This window comes from Saimiri boliviensis, chromosome 12 (genome assembly GCF_048565385.1).
Source record: "Saimiri boliviensis isolate mSaiBol1 chromosome 12, mSaiBol1.pri, whole genome shotgun sequence".
Taxonomy (NCBI): Eukaryota; Metazoa; Chordata; class Mammalia; order Primates; family Cebidae; genus Saimiri; species Saimiri boliviensis.
In genome coordinates this window covers 48,255,222-48,269,850 of record NC_133460.1, presented here as the reverse complement: position 1 = coordinate 48,269,850, position 14,629 = coordinate 48,255,222, and the positions used below count along the sequence as shown (strand labels likewise).

General features: G+C 43.9%; 1 protein-coding gene across 1 annotated transcript in view; it reads right to left on the bottom strand.

The window, feature by feature from the left end:
- Nucleotides 1–9,155, bottom strand: part of DDX21 (DExD-box helicase 21) — a 30,146-nt gene extending 20,991 nt beyond the window's left edge. The window contains exons 1-3 of the mRNA XM_039477959.2: nt 8,972–9,155; nt 3,565–4,008; nt 1,521–1,596 (exon numbers count right to left, since the gene is read on the bottom strand). Of these exons, the coding sequence (XP_039333893.1) occupies nt 1,521–1,596; nt 3,565–4,008; nt 8,972–9,058 (607 nt within the window). The 5' untranslated portion in view covers nt 9,059–9,155. The remainder of the gene's footprint in view (nt 1–1,520; nt 1,597–3,564; nt 4,009–8,971) is intronic.
- Nucleotides 9,156–14,629: the final 5,474 nt, after the last annotated feature.

The following is a 14,629-nucleotide window of genomic DNA, read 5'->3' as shown; positions in this document are numbered from 1 at the left end:
ATCTACCTTCTGGTCAACAGCTACAAAGTTAGGCTCAAAAATACATATTTTAAGACCCAGGCTGGAGTACAGTGGTGTGATCATAACTCACTTGCAGCCTTAAACTCCTGGGCTCAAGTGATCCTCCTGCCTCAGCCTGATGGACAGCTGGGATTACAGGTGCAAGCCATCATACCTGGCTCAAAAATATTGATAGTAAGGAATTTGCTTGACTGAAAAATATCAACAAAATTTAAAGCACCCAATTATAGTAAATATTTTAAGTCTTATTCATAAGCCTGAAAGTCTGGTGCTTCACAATCCAACTGTGCTGCTCCTAATTTAGGAAGCACCTACTTGAGCAACTGACTAGTCAGCTAGTTCAGAAGCAGATTATTAAATAGAATTCTGGGTCAGGCTGGCATCATTAACCTAGAGATGCCTCAGAAGTGAAAGAGATAAACAAAACATTAACATGGCATCACATGATTGCTTCATTTCACCGGCACCATTAGTCATTATACTTCTGAATACATACTGTATTAAATACTTTTCACTACAGCCATGAACTCCCAGGCTCAAGTGATCCTCCTTCCTCAGCGTCTGGAGTAGCTAAGACTATAGATGTGTGTCACCATGTGCCTGGCTAATTTTTAAACTTTTTGTAGGGACAGGTTCTTGCTATGTTGCCCAGGCTGATCTCAAACACCTGGCCTCAATCAATTACAGGTGTGAGCCACCAGAGAGGGGCTGAAGAAGTTTTAACCACTTATTTAAGAGGCATGAAGGACCATCACTACTACAGTACTATACTGACTATATAGGCATACTTCATTATATGATTGCATATATCACCCTACAATAAGAATACATTCTGGGTTCATCTTAACAAAAACAGCGGAGTGCTTCCTGTTAAAATAATATATTTGGCCAGACGCAGTGACTCACACCTGTAATCTCAGCACTTTGGGAGGCTAAGATGAACAGATCATGAGGTCAAGCGATCAAGACCATCCTGGCCAATATGGTGAAACCCTGTCTCTACTAAAAATACAAAAATTAGGCCAGGCATGGTGGCTCATGCCTGTAATCCCAGCACTTTGGGAGGCCGAGGTGGGCAGATCACAAGGTCAGGAAATGGAGACCATCCTGGTTAACATGGTGAAACCCCGTCTCTACTAAAAATACAAAAAATTAGCCAGGCATAGTGGTGACTGCTTGTAGTTCCAGCTACTTGGGAGGCTGAGGATTGCTTACACTGGAGAGGCAGAGGTCACAGTGAGCCACGATTGCACCACTGCACTGCAGCCTGCGTGACAGGGCAAGACTCCGTCTCAAAAAAAAAAAAAAAACGCTGAGCATGGTGGTACACCTATAGTCCCAGCTACTGGGGAAGCTGAGGCAATAGAATCACTTGAACCCAGAGGGTGGAGGTAGCAGTGAGCCGAGATGACACCACTGCACTCCAGCCTGGCAACAGAGCAAGACTCCATCTCAAAAAAAAAATTTCTAACATCATACAATATTTCCAAGAATATTACCTTTGAGAAGCTTAATGGTTTCTTCAGATATGGGAAAATTAGAGAAAGCACCTTCTTTTTGTTCCACAGGTATTTCCTATCAAGTAAAGGGCCACAGAAAGAAATCAATAATTACTTACACAAATTAATACAGAGAATCTTCGGAGAAACAAACAAAACAAGCTATCCTAAAGCAATTCTAAACACATCAGTTTAAAAATCGACCAAAAGGCACAGAAACCTTAACAGGTAAATCAAAATCTGAAAAGGAAACATTGTCAATCTATAAAACCCTAACAAAAGAAAAATCTGAGGCAAATATATACTGGGTATATTACGTGTGACTAGTAAAAGCAGATTCAGTCTCAGCTAAGAGCTGCTCCATAACCATAATCAACACTATACTCTTAAAATGTCATTAGCTCTCTTCCAAAGCAGCATCTCTTGTATGTACACCCATAGAAAACAAGCAAACGTTTATGAAGTAGCAGTCACTGTGGCATTATTTGATGGTAAGAAATCTGAATGCTCGATAAAAGTCGTAAGTAGATTTCAAGACATTTATAAGGATTATGTGACCATGGAACATACTTAATGAGGAAAATGCTTCGATAGAAACAGAAAAGTCAAGATATAAGATTGCATGGTACAATCCTAATTAAAAATAATAGATGCATATATTAAAAGTACTAAAAGGAAACACGAAAAATTAACAAGATTAATTCTGTACTTGAAAAGTACAGGTATTAATAGTTACTGAATGATGAAATTCCAGGAAACATTTCTTTTTGCAAAATGTCTACACTTTCTGTTTTCTCTGGATCACATATTTTTTATAATCAGGAAAAAAAAATTACAAATGTTGACCATGATCTACAGCAAAAAGAAAATTTACTAGAATTAGTATTTTTCAGTTGGGTGTGTTGGCTTGTGCCTGTAATCCCAGCTACTCAGGAGGTTAGGTGAGGTGAGATTATCGCTTGAGGCCAGAAGTTTTTAGACCAGCTAAAAACTGGTTAAGATTATCACTTTTAGACCAGCCTGGGCCACACAGCAAGATCCCATGTCTAAAAAAAAAAAATTTTTTTTAAATACAACTAGTATTTTTCTTTCATGACTCAGTTCCTGAAAGGTAATAGAATTAGGTTCTGGACAGACATTTTATCATCCTGTTCAACTCCAGGATGATTAATTAATGGCCTAATCAAAAAGACTTCTGTAATCAACCTTTTCAGGGATTCTAATTAATTATTATTTATTTGGTTAAACCCCTCAGAGGGAAACTAGGGTCCATGTGCACAACTGTATCTCTTCTGTTCATGACTGACTTGCAAATAAGCAGACCAAGACTCTCCCTAAGCTTAAAGACTATCTGCGTATTTGAAAACGAGGTATTCTAACACCTTTTTTTTTTTTTTAAGACAGAGTCCGCTGGGCACAATGGCTCACACTTGTGGTCCCAGCACTTTGGAAGGCCAAGGTGGACAGACCATCTGAGGTTGGGTGTTCCAGACCAGCCTGGCCAACACGGTGAAACCCCGCCTCTACTAAAAATACAAAAAATTACTCAGGCATGTTGGCACATGCCTGCAATCCGAGCTACTGGGGAGGCTGAGGTAGAATTGCTTGAACCCAGAAGCAGAGGTTGCAAAATCACACCACTGCACTCCAACATGTCCTCCATCTCAAAAAAAAAAAAAAAAAGAATACTCTGTCTTACCTCGGATCATGGGTGTGCACCACCACTACTCCTGGCTAATTTTTATATTTTCAGTAGGGATGGTGTTTCACCACGGTTGGCCAGGCTGGTCTCAAACTCTGGACCTAAGGTGATCCGCCCACCTCAGCCTCCCAAATGTTGGGATTGCAGGAGTGAGCCACCATGCCCAGTCCTATGCTAATTTTTAAGATAAAGTCTCACTCAGCCTAAGGTATCCCCCCAACCCACGAAGTGCTGACACATCACATTTTCTCCTACTATTAAAGAGTACACATAGCAGTTACCTACTTATTTATCTGAAACAACAATGAAAGTTATCTTCTACCCGATGAAGTCCAAATTTACCTGCTCTATCTCACTGTTACTTTCTTCACTGGCAGCTTCACTGGGGTTACAGTCAGGTTCAGAATGAGGAAATCCATTCTTCAGTTTGAGGCTTTTCTCTCCAGTTTCTCCATTCATCTCCTTTTCTTTCTTCATCTTCTTGGGCTTAGGAGCATCTATTTCTTCCTCAGAAGGCTCCTCATTTTTTATCACTTTTTTGGTTTTAGAAGAAACAGCTTTCTTTTCAATGGGCTCCTTTTTCTTTCTCAAACTTTTGGTTTTAGGAGAAATGTCATCTTGAGATAGTTCCTCTTTCTTTTTTGCCTTTTTGGATTTAGGAGAATTCATGTCAACTTCAGAAGGCTCTGCTTTCTTTTTAACTTTTTTTGCTTTGGGGGAAATAGTTTCTTCCTCTTCTGCTATCTCTTCAATCTTATTAGATTTTGGCTTCTCTTTTTTCTCTTTCTAAAAAAATTCATAAGGAAAACACGAATAAGGCATTTATACATTTGCATGATTTATCAATTCTGGATTATTTCAAGATCATTTTCAACTTTGAAAAATACAATTTTGGGGCATTTTGACATTTTTAGTTTCACGCTGTGATAAGGTAAAAATCAAAACAGTAAGCCTTTTCCTAGTATTACTTTTTTTTTTTTTTTTTGAGACGGAGTTTCGCTCTTGTTACCCAGGCTGGAGTGCAATGGCGCGATCTCGGCTCACCGCAACCTCCGCCTCCTGGGTTCAGGCAATTCTCCTACCTCAGCCTCCTGAGTAGCTGGGATTACAGGCACACGCCACCATGTCCAGCTAATTTTTAGTAGAGACGGGGTTTCACCATGTTGACCAGGATGGTCTCGATCTCTTGACCTCGTGATCCCCCCGCCTCGGCCTCCCAAAGTGCTGGGATTACAGGCTTGAGCCACCGCGCCCGGCTAGTATTACTTCTTAACTATAGAGACAGGTATGTATCAATAGTTTCACTATCTTGGAAAATGAATGGTGCCCCTTAGTAACTATTCAACTCATGTGGGTCAAACAGTTGTAAAAGAGATTTTCCTTTTTGCTTTGAGACAGTCTCACTCTGTCACACAGGCTGGAGTGAAGTGGCACAACCTCGGCTCATTGAAACCTCCACCTCCCAGTTTCAAGCGATTCTCCTGCCTCAGTCTCTCAAGTGCGGACCATCACACCCAGGACTACAAATGTGGACCATCACACCCTGCTAATTTTTGTATTTTTAGTAGAGGCAGAGTTTTGCCATGTTGCCCAGGCTGGTCTCAAAACTCCTGAGCTCAGGCAATCCACCCACCTCAGTCTCCCAAACTGCTAGGATTACATGAGCCACTGAGCTTGGCACTTGGCCTATAAACCAGATTTTCTTTTTTCTTTCTTTCTTTTTTTTGAGACAAAGTTTTGCTCTTGTTGCCCAGGGTGGAGTGCAATGGAGCAACCTCGGCTCACTGCAACCTCCACTTTGTAGGTTCAAGTGATTCTCCTGCCTCAGCCTCTCAAGTAGCTGGTATTACAGGCATGTGCAGCTAATATTGTATTTTTAGTAGAGACAGGGTTTCTCCATGTTGGTCAGGCTGGTCTCCAACTCCCAACCTCAGGTGATCTGCTGGCCACAGCCTCCCAAACTGCTGGGATTACAGGCATGAGCCACTGCGCCCAGCCATAAACCAGATTTTCATAAGGGATTTGGATAAGCTCATAGGATACTCCAACAGGCTCCAAACTCAATACAGAAAGTCCAAATTCAATACCAATAGAATAAGGTCATGTATGTCTACAGATTGATGATGTGTTAAACAGGTTTCTTTTCTTTCTTCCTGCTAAAATCCCAAGTAAAACAACAGGGATTTTTTTTGTTTGTTTTTAAGAGACAAGTTCTCTTTTTCACCCAGGTTGTGGGAGAGGTGTGATCATAGCTCACTGCGGTCTCTAACTCCAAAACAGGAATTCTGCACTTTGCCTATCTCACAAGAGCAAATGAATTTCTATAAAGACAGTTTAGGGCCAGGTGCAGTGGTTCATGCCTGTAATCACAGCACTTTGGGAGGCCACGGCAGGATTGCTTGAGGCTGGAAGTTCCAGACAAGAATGGGCAATATATCCAGACTCTGTCTCTATAAAAAATTTAAAAATTAGCCAGGCATAGTGGCACACACCTATACTACTAGCTACTTTGGAGGCTGAGGTGGGAGAATTGCTTGAGCCCAGGAATTCAAGGCTGCAATTACCCATAATCATGCCACTGCACTCTAGCTTCTCTACAAAAAATAAGAGATACTTTATGGCCGGGCACGGTGGCTCAAGCCTGTAATCCCAGCACTTTGGGAGGCCGAGGCGGGTGGATCACGAGGTCGAGAGATCGAGACCATCCTGGTGAACATGGTGAAACCCTGTCTCTACTAAAAATACAAAACATTAGCTGGGCATGGTGGCATGTACCTGTAATCCCAGCTACTCAGGAGGCTGTGGCAGGAGAACTGCTTGAACCCAGGAGGCGGAGGTTGCGGTGAGCCGAGATCGTGCCATTGCACTCCAGCCTGGGTAACAAGAGCGAAACTCTGTCTCAAAAAAAAAAAAAAAAAAAAAAGAGATACTTTATGAACCAAAAAGCTATAAAAACTCAGTCTATCACCCCTGTGTAAAAAAGATGTACTTAATTTAAAATAAATAAGTTACAAGAAAATGGAAGGAGCGCCGGGCGCTGTGGCTCAAGCCTGTAATCCCAGCACTTTGGGAGGTTGAGGCGGGTGGATCACGAGGTCAAGAGGTCGAGACCATCCTGGTCAATATGGTGAAACCCCGTCTCTACTAAAAATACAAAAAATTAGCTGGGCATGGTGGCACGTGCCTGTAATCCCAGCTACTCAGGAGGCTGAGACAGGAGAATTCCCTGAACCCAGGAGGTGGAGGTTGCGGTGAGCCGAAATCGTGCCATTGCACTCCAGCCTGGGTAACAAGAGTGAAACTCTGTCTCAAAAAAAAAAAGAAAATGGAAGGAGCAACATCTCAGAACAAAGTAAGATAGATGACTATGGCTCCTATTTGAACTTTCTGAGCCTTTACACCTTTTCATACTACTGAAAACAATTAGACGCGTGTTGTAGCCTCCTTAGAAGCCTGTTCTGGCAGAGCTCCAGAACAATCTTGGAAGTACATATTATGCTGAAATCTGCCCTGCCTCCCAGAAACTTCAGGCCTGGTCTGTTCTCAAATCAAAGATTAAGAATAATCTCGGCCGGGCGCGGTGGCTCAAGCCTGTAATCCCAGTACTTTGGGAGGCCGAGGCGGGTGGATCACGAGGTCAAGAGATCGAGACCAGCCTGGTCAACATGGTGAAACCCCGTCTCTACTAAAAATACAAAAAATTAGCTGGGCATGGTGGCGTGTGCCTGTAATCCCAGCTACTCAGGAGGCTGAGGCAGGAGAATTGCCTGAACCCAGGAGGCGGAGGTTGTGGTGAGCCGAGATCGTGCCATTGCACTCCAGCCTGGGTTAACAAGAGCGAAACTCCGTCTCAAAAAAAAAAAAAAAAAAAAAAAAGAATAATCTCCCAGGCCAGGTGTGGTGGCTCACTCCTGTAATCGAAGCACTTTGGAGGCCAAGGCGGGCGGGTGGATCACCTGAGGCCGGGAGTTGAAGACCAGCCTGACCAACATCGTGAAACCCCGTCTTAAAATAATAATAATAATAATAATAATTCCTTGCCAATGAAAAACAAGCTAGTCTCCTTCCAAAATTTTATTCTTCTTCATCCCTTGGTTTCACCAAATTGAGACTGAGTTTCCCATCTTGGTGGTCTCTTTTGGAATGTAACAGAGTTTGGTCATGTACCTCTGGATTTGAGCATGCCAAATTGAACACACTGACAGATGCAACGGAAACCACTACCTTCTTGCACCTGAGTACAAATCTGCTGCAGCTTACTACAATTCTAAAATATTGCTATTGTAAGAGCTCCACATCAAAAGACAGAGAAACCAACAAGGAAAGTTAATTCTAAGTAGTGTACAATATAAGTTCAAGGACAATCTGTTCTCATTGACTTTATCTCAGAACAGAGACTCAGTCACAAGTTAAATCACTAGAAAGCCAACAGCAAAGCAGCAAATGGCTGTCAAGCTTAAGACTACTGCACACTGGCCGGGCGCGGTGGCTCAAGCCTGTAATCCCAGCACTTTGGGAGGCCGAGGCGGGGGGATCACGAGGTCAAGAGATCGAGACCATCCTGGTCAACATGGTTAAACCCCGTCTCTACTAAAAATACTAAAAATTAGCTGGGCATGGTGGCGTATGCCTGTAATCCCAGCTACTCAGGAGGCTGAGGCAGAATTGCCTGAACCCAGGAGGCGGAGGTTGCGGTGAGCCGAGATCGCGCCATTGCACTCCAGCCTGGGCAACAAGAGCGAAACTCCGTCTCAAAAAAAAAAAAAAAAAAAAAAAACTACTGCACACTGCTGGCCTATATAAAAAAATAATGTACACTTAGCACTGCAACGTACGCCTTTACATTTCCATGGGAAATCTAGTCAATATAATACTAAGAACTGAACTACATCATTCTCTCAGGGCGGCTTACCGGAAAACAAATTGTACTTTCCTTACTAAAGTTAAAAGTCACTAAAAGCCGGGCGCGGTGGCTCAAGCCTGTAATCCTGGCACTTTGGGAGGCCGAGCCCGGTGGATCACGAGGGCAGGAGTTGGAGACCAGCCTGATCAACATGGAGAAACCGCGTCTCTACTAAAAATACAAAAATTAGACGGGCGTGGTGGCTTGCACCTATAATCCCAGCTACTCGGGAGGCTGAGGCAGAATTGCTTGAAGCCGGGAGGCAGAGGTGGCAGTGAGCCGAGATCGCGAGACCGCACTTCAGCCTCCGTCTCCCCCTACAAAAAAAAGGGCAATAAAGACGCCGCCCACGTGCACAAATGAGGTTATGATGTCTCCAGTCTACTTTAAACCTCCAGTTCCAACTATGACTTAACTTGTAATTCCCTTCGCGCACGCTCACGCCGGTAGTTAAATCTTAGACAATAACGTGGAGCCTGACCGAATGTCAAACTCTGCGCACTGTGTGAGGCGCGCCCAGTCGCCGGGGACGGTCCACGTGGGACACCGGCCTTCTCTCGAGCTCCGACAGGGCCTCTCTACCAGAGTTCCTAGGACATGTGGATGCCCAAAAGCTCAGAGGAAGACGTCAGTGCGCGGCGAACCTGGCTCGATCAGGCCGACGACGCGCCCACTGCCCGAGGAGCCGACCACTCCTGGGCGACCATCCGCTAAGACCCACGCCCGGTCTCTGGACTCGCTGTTCCTCGCCGCGCGCTCCCACAATCCCAGCGCAGGCACTTCTCCAGTACCCCGGGGCTCCGCTCCACTCAACGTCCCTCCTTGCCCCAGGTCCCTCCGTTTCACCTTCTCGGTTTGCTTTCGCAGTGTCTCCACTTTTTTCACTGCGGCGTCTGACTCCAAAGCAGCGTCACTACGGAGTTTTCCCGGCATCTTCAGCACAGATTGCCCAGGCCAACCGGTATTCTTAACCGCGTGGAGAGGAAGAGATAGTTCCGTCCCCTGCGCCCACCCAGCTTTCGTCACTTCCCGTAACAAGGCACTTCCGGCGGAAGCAAGAAGCAAAGAGAAGGGCGCTCTCCGCGTGACAAATTCAAAGCAGCCGCCTCTGACTGTGGCTGGTTTTAGTGAATTGACCACTTGTGGCCCTTGGTCTAGAAGGTGGTTCCTTTTAGACCAAGGAAAGGTAGAATCACAAGGAACCAAAAAGGTTAGCTTTGTATTCCCCAACAGTGGCCAGATTTTCCCTAGCGCCAGTCTTATAAATGAAGGCTTCTAGTAGCTATTGAGTGGCGCATCTAAAGTACTTTATTGCTCCAGTTTGCACGTACAGACTCCAGATGTGTGTTCTTAGTCATCTTTTGGAAACATCGACTCGAAACTGCAGGCAGACTCTGAAGAAAAAGAATTCAGTCGGATCTGGTCGTTCATTCATGCGTGCACTCAAACATCTTGCGAGCGTTCACGGTGTCAGGTAGGAGAAACAGGGCAGGATTCACTAGCAAACACAAAAGCCTTATTCCCAGGAAGCTCTATAGACTAGCGAGCGAGCGGGAGGGAGGGAGGGGGGGAGAGAGAGAGAGAGAGAGAGAGAGAGAGAGAGAGAGAGAGATATCAGCTCACTGCAACCTCTGCCTCCGGCGATTCTCCCAAATAGCTGAGATTACAGGCGTGTGCTACAACGTCTGGCTAATATTTGTATTATTAGTACAACACCTGGCTAGTTTTTGTATTATTACTAGAGAACTGGGTTTCATCATGTTGGCCAGGCTGGTCTTGAACTCCTGACTTCAGGTAATCTACCCGTCCACCTCGGCCTTCCAAAGTGCTGGGATTATAGGCATGAGCCACCGTGCTGAGTCTATTTTTCTGAGACAGGTTCTCCCTCTGTTCTTCAGGCTCGAGTGTAGTGTATCTGCGTGATTACAGCTCATTGCAGCCTTGACCTCCCAGACTCAAACAATTCTCCCACCTCAGCCTCCCTAGTAGATGGGACACAGGCATGTGCCACCATGCCTGACTAATTTAAATTTTTTTGTAGAGACGCAGTTCCACCATGTTGCAAAGGCTGGTTTTGAACTTGTAAACTCAAGTGATCTTTCCACCTCAGCGTCCCAAAGTACTGGGATTACAGACATGAGCCACCATACCCAGCCTGCTCTGATTTTTGGACACATTACCTAATCTGAACCCAGGATTCCTTTGTATGAAATGAGGATAACAAAACCTACTTCATCAGTTGAGAAAATTAAACAAGATAATGGCAGAAAATGGTCTGGCAGTGCCTAGCACATAGAGCACAATGAGAACTATTAAAACTTAGTGTGTCACAAGAGTTTGAAAACACAATTTTAAAATTACATTTGATGATAAAGGAAAATGATGGAACAGTATTTATGTATTTCTGATTACATTTTTTAATCTGAGAGTTTCAAGGAAAAATTTTGTTTCACCTAAACAATTAATTGATGTTTCATGGTCTCAATTTTTTTTTTTTTTTTTTTTTTTTATAAGACAGGGTTTTATCATATTGGTCAGGCTGGTCTTGAACTCCCGACCTCAGGTGATCTGCCCGCCTTGGCCTCCAAAGTGCTTGGATTACAAGCGTGAGCCACCGCGCCCAGCCTCATGGTCTCAAAATTTTTTAAACAATTTGTGAAAATGTGCAACAGTACTTTAACTTGTACTCTGATACTCCTGAGCCAGGAGCCTTGATTTATTCATCTTTGTGTCCTCAAAATTTCAGACAGTGCCTGGTACATAGTAATCTGTCATTAAGTGTTTATTGAATTAACACGGCAGTGGTGGAGGGGAACCCCTTGAAATAAACTTCAGCTATATGCCCAGGTGGGAAAGTACTTTAGTCATCCTGGTGTTAGATGTGGAAGAAAAGAGAGCAAGCATGAATGCAGTCAACTAATCGTTCCACAAAATGCTTAATGCCTCAGGTTTCACCATTATATCATGTGCTTTAGATAATAAGTGGAAACCCAGTCCCCTCCTCAAAGAATCTGCAGTCTGGATGACAAACCACAACACTGCATGATCCTGCTATACATGATACTACTGTATACAGTACAGGGACATGTTTATTATCAAGAGACATTCAACAAGAGAGTAAGCTCCAGAACAGTACTAAATGGAAAACTTCTCAAAGCTTATCAAATAAGTTCCTTTGTAATCTGCATATAGGGACAAACCCAAATTTCCACCAGGAAACATTCAAAAGGCCCATATGATCAAAGGTAGCCAATTATATTGTCTAGTCATCAGTATAAAACTCGGTAACAAGAGGAAGAATAGCTTATATTAATTTGATAATGATAGAGCAAGACCCTATCTCAGAAAAAAAAAAATTGGATAGGAAATGTTAATTATCCTTGAATGCTTGAATATCAATACGTTGCCAGACCCATTTCTTCTGATCTGGATGATGTAATGTTTTCACAAAATTAGAGGGAGAATTTCTATTTTTAAAAGCATGTATACACACACACACACACACACACACACACACACACACACACAATGAATTCAGAAAATAAAAAGTAAAGTGTTAGTTGTTATTTCTGAGTAATGTGACTGTGGGTGGTTTTTATTTTCTTCCATTTGATTCTCTATTTTTTCAGATTCCCAACAGTGGACTTTTTTTTTTTTTTTTTTTTTTTTTTTTTTTTTTTTAGAGAAGTCTTGCTCTGTCACCCAGGTTGCAGTGCAGTGGCACAATCTTGCTCACTGCAACCTCCACTACCCGGGTTCAAGCAGTTCTCCTGCCTCAGCCTTCCAAGTTGCTGAGATTACAGGCACCCACCACCACGCACGGCTAATTTGTGTGTGTGTGTTTTTTTTTTTTTTGAGACGGAGTTTCGCTCTTGTTGCCCAAGCTGGAGTGCAATGGCGGGCTCTCGGCTCACCGCAACCTCCGCCTCCTGGGTTCAGGCAATTCTCCTGCCTCAGCCTCCTGAGTAGCTGGGATTACAGGCATGCGCCACCATGCCCAGCTAATTTTTAGTATTTTTAGTAGAGATGGGGTTTCACCATGTTGACCAGGATGGTCTCGATTTCTTGACCTCGTGATCCCCCCGCCTCGGCCTCCCAAAGTGCTGGGATTACAGGCTTGAGCCACCGCGCCCGGCCAAATTTGTGTATTTTTAGTAAAGACGAGGTTTCACCATGTTAGCCAGGCTGGTCTCAAACTCCTGACCTTCAGTGATCCACCTGTCTTGGCCTCCCAAAGTGTTGGGATTACAGGCGTGAGTCACCATGCCCTGCCGACATGTATACTTACAAGGAAAAAGAAAGGAGTATGGTTTTTAAAAACTACTGTTGCTGGGCAGGGTGGCTCACGTCTGTAATCCCAGCACTTTGGGAAGTCAAGGCGGTGGATCACAAGGTCAGGAGTTCATGACCAGCCTGGCCAAGATGGTGAAACCTCGTCTCCACTAAAAGTACAAAAATTAGCTGGGTGTGATGGCAGGCGCCTATAATCCCAGCTACTTGGGAGGCTGAGGCACAGAATAGCTTGAACTTGGGAGGTGGAGGTTACATGGAGCCAAGATCGTGCCACTGTACTCCAGCCTGGGCAATAGAGTGAGACTCTGTCTCAAACATATGGGAAACAAAAACATCGTGAGAGAAGGCTCTCAAGATATTTAGAATCTGAAAAAATAGAGAAGCAAGTGGAAGAAAATAAAAACCACCCACCATCACATTACTCAGAAATAACAACTCCTAACCCTTTATAGACTTTTTAACTCATTGTGTGTGTTTGTGTGTATACATGCTTTTAAAAATAGAAATTCTCCCTCTAATTTTGTGAAAACATTACATCATCCAGATCAGAAGAAACGGGCCTGGCAAAGTATTGACATTCAAGCATTCAAGGATAGTTAACATTTCCTGAAAGTGATTTCATAATTCTAAAGCTGGAAATAATAAAACATATGTTATTTCATTGTAAATTTAAAAACTGAAGATCGGGGTAACTGATTCAAGTTCAAATAGCTGTCAAGTGACTAGAGCACAGAGTGCCAAACAAGAGTACCAAAGTGGAGCCATGAAGGTACTGGCTTCTAAAGGAAGAAGCAGAGTAAAGATACCTGTGGCTGAGAGCAGCCCAAAGCTGAGAATTTGATGAGAAATGTGCCCTGCCCCATCCTACTTTCAAAACATATGGAAAGCTATTATTTAATTTTGTTAGGACCCTTGCTAATAGGGTGGCTGACCTTTAGCAGGTAGACCCTCTTAAACCCATCCACCCTGTTGGCATTTACCTACATACTTATCCCTGAAACCCTCCAGTGGCTATCCAAAACAAGGCCTAGAAAGCCTTCCAAGATATAATACGTTTTGCCTTGTTCTAGCCATTGCTTTCCTCACAGTCATAATCCCAGCAACAAGAGCTACTCATAGTTCCCCATACTTAGACATGGATGCCCATTCCCAGTTTCCTGTTTCTTTTACCTACTTAACACTCAGTCATCGTGTCTAAAAAAATTTCCCTGAACCCCGACTCCCATTCCAGGGCTGGGTGCCCTTGCTCAGTACTCACAAATCATTGTACTTAGTCATTCCCATGGGCATAGGTTTATTTGTCCACTTATTTCACTAGATCCTGAGCTCCTGAGTACAGAGACTGGGCACTGCTTATTAACCCAAAACATATTGCCTGGGACATTGTAGGTATACCACGTATTCTGATGGAATGTACTATTACTTACACAACTTAATATGAATGGAGCCCGTTTCATCTTGGTTATACTACAACTGTTACTCAAACGCAAAGAAGACGGAAATTTTCCCCCCAGTTGTGTCTGTCTATAACACCAGCCCCCCAAATCCAAATTTCCGCCTTCCACAATCTAGCACTGAAAGTCCTTCCCTGCCTCCTTGGGTTAACTGAAATCTGGCTCTCTGAAAAATCCACCTTCTGCAGGTTTCTACACAGATGTTGCCCATTCCCTGAAGTTCCACATATCCCGGTTGGTGACGGCATCCTCTTTTCCTCAAATCCATTTCCAAAGCATTACTCCACTTTCATGTAAAAGCTCTCATCCCTTTGAAGATAGAGGGTAATGTCACCCTATACCCCTCCTCCCAACCTCCACCATTTACTGATATTTTCAAATCGGGTTTGTCTTCCTCACTGCAATGCTGGCTTTTCATTGTAGGAGAATTCATTGCCCATGAGTACCACCCATACCCACTGCTTTGACCACTGCAACTGAAATGACCTTTGCCCCAACAGAGAAAGGTCATACCCCGCACTTGCATCCTCTCCAGTTGCTCCCTTTTTGAAATCTCAAATTCAGACACCCCTCATGGACTTCCAGTCCCTTGCCTCTACATACTCCGTTATCAACCCCATCTCTACGTCAATCCCTACCAGGCATCCCCAAACTTTTTACACAGGGGGCCAGTTCACTGTCCCTCAGACCATTGGAGGGCCGCCACATACTGTGCTCCTCTCACTGACCACCAATCAAAGAGGTGCCCCTTCCTGAA